Here is a 7,910-nt window from a genome sequence, read left to right on the forward strand (position 1 = left end):
ACATTACACACACACACACACACACACACACACACACACACACACACACACACACAGCTGTTAGCCCTATTGCACAGGTTACCATGGACAATGGCAAATGACTATGTGAGAGGCTGAGAAGGAGAGAAGAGCCAGACATCAACTGCAGTGGGTGTGTGTGTTTGTTATGTGTGTGTACGTGTGTGATAGAATAGTGAATGGCCCACAGATCGATGTAAGAATTTTTATGTCCTGCTGTCTGATCTAATGACATGACTGTAAATAAGAGCCAAATGGCAGAAATGGTTGCCTGAAATCGAAATGGCATGACTGTAAATTAGATCTAAATTGTGGTGGAAGGTCTGGTTATTCTCATTGTTTGGAGAAGTTGTCTCCTCTCATACTCAGCCCTGTCATTTGTGTGTGTGCGTACGTGTGTTTCCTGCTCTCACTCTCGCTCTTCCCTCCACAGGTTAAGACTTCGCTTGCAGGCTTCTGAGTTGCGTAATAGCTTTCCTGACTCAAATACGCACCCCCATATTTATTACACCACACACACCACACCTCTGGGAGGAGTGTTAACACTTTTTAGTCACATAAACACGTTTATTATCAGCACGAAAATGGCAATAATCTCACGGTTTCCTAAAGGCACACACACACACACACACACACACACACACACACACACACACACACACACACACACACACACACACACACACACACACACACACACACAGCTGTAGCCCTATTGCACAGGGTTACCATGGAAATGGCAAATGACTATGTGAGAGGCTGAGAAGGAGAGAAGAGCCACTACATCAACTGCAGTGGGTGTGTGTGTTTGTGTATGTGTGTGTACGTGTGTGATAGAATAGTGAACTGGCCCACAGATCGATGTAGAGATGTTTTATGTCCTGCTGTCTGATCTAATGACATGACTGTAAATAAGAGCCAAAATGGCAGAATGGTTGCCTGAAATCGAATGGCATGACTGTAAATTAGATCTAGAATGGTGGTGGAAGGGTCTGTGTTTTCTTCATTGTGAGAAGTTGTCTCCTCTCATACTCAGCCCTGTCATTTGTGTGTGCGTACGTGTGTTTCCTGCTCACTCTCGCTCTCCCTCCACGGTAAAGACTCGCTGCAGGCTCTGAGTTGGTAATAGCTTTCCTGACTCAAATACACCAATATTTATACACACACACACACACTCTGGGAGGGAGGTAATTATACCCAGAACACGGTCACACCCATGATGACATGCTGGCAAAGACATTTCTGTTCCCACTTACATCCTGGCACACATACTGGCATACAATTGATTCTATTATGCTAAATTATAATCTATATAAGAATGTTAAATTATATTCGATATAAGAATGTTCAATTATATTCTTATCGCTACATTTTAATGTATTGTATTACATTGTAGATCGTTACATTCTATTGTAGTCAGTGGTGACGTGTAGAGGATGCTGCCAGTGCCAGAGGCTCAGGGGGTTGCCTTAGATACTGCTGGAAGGAGGACAGGAGAGGAGGGAGGTGTGAGAGATAACAGAGAGAGTGATGGAGGAAGCGGAGAAGGATGACTCGGAGAGGGGAATTGGTGTGAAAGAAAGATAGATAATGTTGCCTCACTCATCTCTTCCCGGTGTGTCTGTGTGTGGTTGTGTGGGATGTGTGTCTGCCTGCATGCGTGTGTATGCAATGAGATAGTCTAGTGTCCTTGAGGGTCAGTAAAGGTGGACATGGTAAGTAGCTATATTGGCTTGAAGCTGTCTGAGCTGTGGTTGGCTGTTCTGGCTGTCTGCGCTACTGGGCTGGCATGGCTAGTTGCTGATAGGTGCTTAAGAATACATCACTTCACACTACACAGCATTCCTCTGTTAAGAAGATGACAGATTTCATTTTTTATTTATATATATTTTCATTTAACCTTTATTTAACTAGGAAAGCCTGTTAAGAACAAATTCTTATTTTCAATGACCCCGGCCAAACCCTCCCCTAACCCGGAAGACGCTGGGCCAATTGTGCGCCGCCCTATGGGACTCCCGAACACGGCCGGTATACAGCCTGGGATCGAACCAGGGTCTGCAGTGATGCCTCTAGCACTGTGATGCAGTGCCTTAGACCGCTGCGCCACTCGGGAGGCCAAATGATTGTTGAATGCATAATGACTGCTGAATTCATCAGAAAGTGAAGTATCACGACAGATCCATATGGTTCAATGTCAACTCACTCATGAACGATGCAGTCAACTCATTCCAGACTACTGGATGAGCAACCAAAAAGTTAGATGTAGAAATGCCTCCAGTTATTAGGTTTCCGTTTGTCACTAACATTGCTGTTCACACATTCAAAATGGGGCTCTTGATATCATATTATAAATATTATTACACATTAAAAACAAACATGGAATGTTTTCTGTTTCTCTTTCTCTCCACTTCTCTCCCAATCCCTTCCTCCATCCTTCCTTCCTTCCTTCCTTCCTTCCCTCCCTCCCTCCCTCCCTCCCTCCCTCCCTCCCTCCCGACCTCCCTACCTCCCTCGCACCGTCCCTCCTACCCTCGCACCCTCTCCCCTCCAGCCCGTGAGGACTTCTTAGCAACATTTAAGGGATCAGAGTATTTCTGCTATGACCTGTCTCCCAGCCCCATCCAGTCCTCCAGCGATGAGATCACCCTGAGCTTTAAGACCCTGCAGAGGAACGGCCTGATGCTCCATACAGGAAAGTCGGCTGACTACGTCAACCTGGCCTTAAAGAACGGAGCCGTGTCACTGGTCATCAACCTGGGGTCCGGGGCTTTCGAGGCCCTGGTGGAGCCGGTTAACGGGAAGTTTAACGATAACGCATGGCACGATGTCAAGGTCACGCGCAACCTGAGACAGGTAACCTGGCAACAGCAGGGGAGGGGGATGTGGGAAGGAAGTGGGAGAGGGGAAGGGAGAGGGGGTTATAGAGAAAGGGAGGGAAAAAAAGGGATAAAGAGGGTGAGAGGGAAAGACAGGCTGAGAGAAAGAGGGTGTTTGTGTGTGAGAGATCGAGAGAGAGAGAGAGAGAGAAAGAGTGAAAAGGGACAGATCTTCCGCTAACTCACTGTTATGTATGTACAGTATGTGGTGTGTGTGAGGTGTGTGTGTGTGTGTGGTGTGTGTGTGTTAGGTGTGATGTGTGTGTGTGTGGTGGTGTGGTGTGCTGTGTGTGTGTGTGTTGTGGTGTGTTGGTGTGTGTGTGTTGTGTGTGTTGTGTGTGTGTGTGTGTGTGCTGCACTTGCGTGTGTCTTTAGCGCCAAGGCTGGGGGTACTATGGTGCTGCTAACTGTAGTCTTCTGCTGTTTGCCTGTGTGTGTACCAACTACTAACTACTAACTGTACTTACTAACCTGCTAGTAATACTAACTAACCTCCATCCATGGAATGTGTCATACTACTAACCTGTTGCCTTCTCCACTCCTCTCTAACCTCCACTGGCCTTCTACCTTTTCTTTTCTGGAAGTTGTTCTGTTCACACTTTTTGCTTTCCTTTCTCCCCGTCTCCCACAAAGCACTCAGGCATTGGACACGCTATGGTAAACAAACTCCATTGTTCGGTAGATACCATTCTAATCGTTTCTTCGTTTGGGTTTGTCTATTTTCTTTTTCTGAGCCGTAGAACAACTAAAACTATACTAGAACAGGATGACGGCGGTTGGTACTCTACGCTTATCACTCCCCTCCTAGCCACACAATTTTTTTTATACCTTTCCTTTGACCTTTTTCCAACATTCACCCCATCTCCCTGTGGTTGATATGTAGGCGTGTCCTGATTGGCTCATCCCTCACTTGCACGCGACTGGCCGCTCCCCATGCATGGTACAACTTCATGGTGCCTCTCTGATTGGTCCATTAGACACAGAGAAAGGCCAACCCCCCCCCCCTTTTTTATATCCTAATCTCTCTCCATTCCTCTGTATGCTGTCCATCCTGCTGCTGAGCCCAGGCTCTTCTGTTGTCATTCGTTTTCTCGTTCCTGTCTTCCTCCTGCTGTTGACTGCATGCAGAGAGAGGAGGCTGCATGTGTGTAGAATGACATGACTAACCCATCTAACGCTCTGCGTGTCCGTGTGTGAGTCAGTATGTGTGTCACATCATTCAGACCTGCTGATCTGACTAACTCCCCACTCCACACACTCACATACGCACCCACAATCTAACCCGTCACCCCTACCCGCTCACACACTGTAATCCCCAACACCATCATCACTACTAACGTCTTGTTTATCACTAAACTCAACACAACTAACCCCAATGACACCATTTACTAACACACTACAAACTACTATTCTACTAACCTGGAACTGACTACTAACTACTAGCTAACACACTAACAGCTGCACGCTAACTAACACACTAACTGACTGTGGCTGCTGAGCCTCTGTTGAGGCCTTACGAACACTTGCCTGATTTACCTGGTTAGCTACTGATGCTAATGCTATATAGTCAGGGTAATCCTTGTTAGCTACTGATACTAGTGCTATATAGTCAGGGTAATCCTTGTTAGCTACTGATACTAGTGCTATATAGTCAGGGTAATCCTTGTTAGTTACTGATGCTAGTGCTATATAGTCAGGGTAGTCCTGGTTAGCTACTGATGCTAACGCTACCTATGGCCACGGTAATCCTGGTTAGATACTAATGCTAATGCTCGCTATAGCCTGAGCTAGCTACAGTACACATGTTACTCTAAACTACCCGGTGGGTTAGCCGTTGTTGCTAATCAACAACAAGCTTGTTTGCATTTTATAGAACCAATGTTCATCATTTGGTTGTACTCACGGCAGATCGATTACAATTGGTTGTGGCAAAAAGGTCAAGAGGTGTTGTGGAATCACTGACAAAGAAGACTGAGTGCTGCTTTTCTTTAGCATCAACGTTGCCATAAGAAGTTAAAACTCGCCACATATCTTATTACTGCTTGAACTGGAGCCTGAAAATGATTGAAAATAGCATTTATTGGGTGACTAGATTCCCTAATGCACAATAGGGGACATTGATTTGGGGCAAATTCCGCCATCCCGTTGAGCTCAATCCACCCACTAGGGTTGGGTGGTATCCAGATTTTCATACCGTCATTCAGTTTCTGTATCATATCGGAGTATTTGCTATTACCGTAAGTGCACACACTATACACACTTTTTTATTTACAATTTAGTGAAACGGGGATCTTGATCCAGGAGTGGATTGAATGCTTCTAATCTGGGTACCAGTCTTTTTAGCTAACATTCCACTCCTTGCCACTCCATGTCATTGCCAAAGATACTGGCCTTTCGGCAATCTCAACGTTCAATATGTAGCTGGATTAACGGCGGAGTTGCTCATTGCTTGTTTGAAATAACATGAATATTTTCCATGACAACATGCCGAGCCTCAAAAATCGAAATAAAAATTATAAAATCAAAAACAAACATTTAGCTGTTAGCTAGGCAAGTTGTTGTATTTTGAGGCTTAAAATCAAAGCAAATAGGTTTGTGGTTGGAATTTCAGTAGCCTGTATATTTAGTTTGAGGATTTAGACTACTTTTGACAGACTAGTGTCATCTGGACAAACAGAAAATGGTTGCTTAGCAACCGTATACCAACGTGTTCCATGGAGAATAAAGTGACCAATATTTGGATAATCATTGTGATTGGAGGATAGCTGTGAGAGCTATCAATTAGGATCAGGATCAACTCCTCTATTCTCCTTGAGCTCATTAATGATAGAGTGTTCATATTTGAAAATTGCAGAAAGGCCAGTCTCTTTGGCAATGGCAAGGAGTGGAATGTTAGCTAAAGAGACTGGTAGTCAGGCTAGAATGTCCTGCTGTGACCAAGAAGCTTGTTCTTGACATCTAGCCACTTAGCTAGCAAGTTAGCAAACCAAATGCAAAGCTGAATACCTGAGCTGAACATAATTTATTTGACACATCTTAGTTTTCTTAAAGGTATACTTATAGTTTTAAGCACTGGTGTAGCACACACTCCCGCTGGGGTACCTCCAACGGTATTGAAAATCGTACCGTCGATATTTCAAATTACCCCGGTATATGGTATAAAGGGTTATTGCTTAAGCCTAACACCTACTCTCTTGCCTTGTGCTCGTGGTGATATTTAGGCAGAACAGCAGAGAAGTCATGCTTTTTGCGTTATTCAGAGTGGAGATACAGAATTGAGGCAATGAATCTACAAGAAACACTTCCCCCAATTCGTCAACCCACCATTGTCTGTGGATGAAATGGGGAGTTCCACATTTCCTCCATGCAATGCTCCACGCAAGAAGTATAAATTGCCTACTAGTCAGCTAGTTTTAACTAGGGGGCAAGCAATGCTAAGCTAATACCATAGCTGGCAAAATAATGAACATAGATAGCTAGCATGTACCTAAATATTGGAACTGACTGTTAAGATGCATATTGCCATGAGGAACTAAATGTATGGGTGAAGGTCACCCCCAGGGCAGAATTTATATGCATAGCATCTTGTCCATGATGCCCTGAGGGCAAATGACTTCAAGCACAAATTAGTAAAATGCTTTTAGGGCAGTTTTATGTAATAATCGAGTCCAGGACTCTACGATTTCCATGACTTGGAGCTTGACTCAGACTTGGCCATTGTTGACTTGAACTTGGACTCTGACTCAAAGACTTGTGACTTTGTCAGGTAAAGTCCCTCCCTATCATTACATGTATATCCAGTACAACATCTTAGCTACAACAGCAAATGTTAGGTAGCTACAGTATTAGCAAAATATTTAAAATGATAAACTTCTCTTGAAAGTTCTTTGGACCGCAGCCTGTAGCACTAACAAGGGAATTGTAACTCGACTACAGCTTGAGTATAAAGGACACAGACTTGGACTCAGATTTGCATTTGTTCTACCTCCATGACAGATCTGCCCTGAGAACGGAATTGGTTCCATAATACTCTAACGAGCCCAAACCACCTCATGACACAGACAGGAAACATGTCCCTTCACAGCTAAACCAATGACATCACAGAATAAACACAGTTAGACCAATCAAATCACACAAACCAAACACAGCTAGACCAATGAAATCACAGACCAGTCCCAAACAACTGACCAACCAATCCAATCCAGCTGACCAACCAATCCACTGACCAACCAACCACAGCCAAGACCAGACCAGACCACCTCCCCAGACCCTACCAAGCCAGAAAGGGGCAGACTAATTCGGCTGGCTAGCGCGTAGCGCTGCATTTGGTGTGAGTATAGCGTGTCCTTTCCCTGTGCTTTGTTGCATAGGTGACCATCTCTGTGGACGGCATTCTGACCACTACGGGCTACACCCAGGAAGACTACACCATGTTGGGCTCAGACGATTTCTTCTATGTGGGAGGAAGTCCCAGTACTGCCGACCTCCCTGGATCTCCTGTTAGCAACAACTTCATGGGCTGCCTCAAAGAGGTGGGGAGCACACACGTACACACTAACACACTTGTACACATCTACACATCATACACATGAATACACACATCTACATATGCAAATATCATTCATATACAGAGCTAGGCCTACAGGCTAATCTACACACTCATGATCTCATACTGTATACAGTAGTAAGGGACAGCGAGATACACACACATTTGGCTGCGACACACAAACACACACACACACACACATTTGGCAGAGGCACACACACCCACCCTCCCTTGTGCAGGCTGCAGCATCAGAGAGAATCAGAGATGAGTGTTGCTGAGGGAGCAGATGCAGCGCTAAGCGCTAACATGCTAATTAGCTCTGCCACCGAGACCCTCTATCCATCCGCTCTGCTCCAAAAAAGGGCCAACAGCACACACACACGTACACACATAAACACTGACATATGCACAAAAATGCATGTGCACACACACAAGTAAACAGACACATAAAAACTCACAAACAAACTGAC

General features: G+C 44.9%; 1 protein-coding gene across 6 annotated transcripts in view; it reads left to right on the forward strand.

Annotated features, from left to right (window-relative positions):
- LOC111968227 (neurexin-1a) overlaps positions 1–7,910 on the forward strand; it is a 64,014-nt gene that overhangs the window by 17,791 nt on the left and 38,313 nt on the right. For 5 of the 6 annotated variants that reach the window (XM_070444894.1, XM_023993150.3, XM_070444891.1 and 2 more), the window contains 3 exons: positions 2,570–2,871; positions 3,528–3,551; positions 7,265–7,426. In XM_070444894.1, the coding sequence (XP_070300995.1) occupies positions 2,570–2,871; positions 3,528–3,551; positions 7,265–7,426 (488 nt within the window). The remainder of the gene's footprint in view (positions 1–2,569; positions 2,872–3,527; positions 3,552–7,264; positions 7,427–7,910) is intronic. The other variant, XM_023993152.3, reaches the window with a different exon arrangement.

Source organism: Salvelinus sp. IW2-2015, linkage group LG8 (assembly GCF_002910315.2).
Source record: "Salvelinus sp. IW2-2015 linkage group LG8, ASM291031v2, whole genome shotgun sequence".
NCBI classification, from domain to species: Eukaryota; Metazoa; Chordata; class Actinopteri; order Salmoniformes; family Salmonidae; genus Salvelinus; species Salvelinus sp. IW2-2015.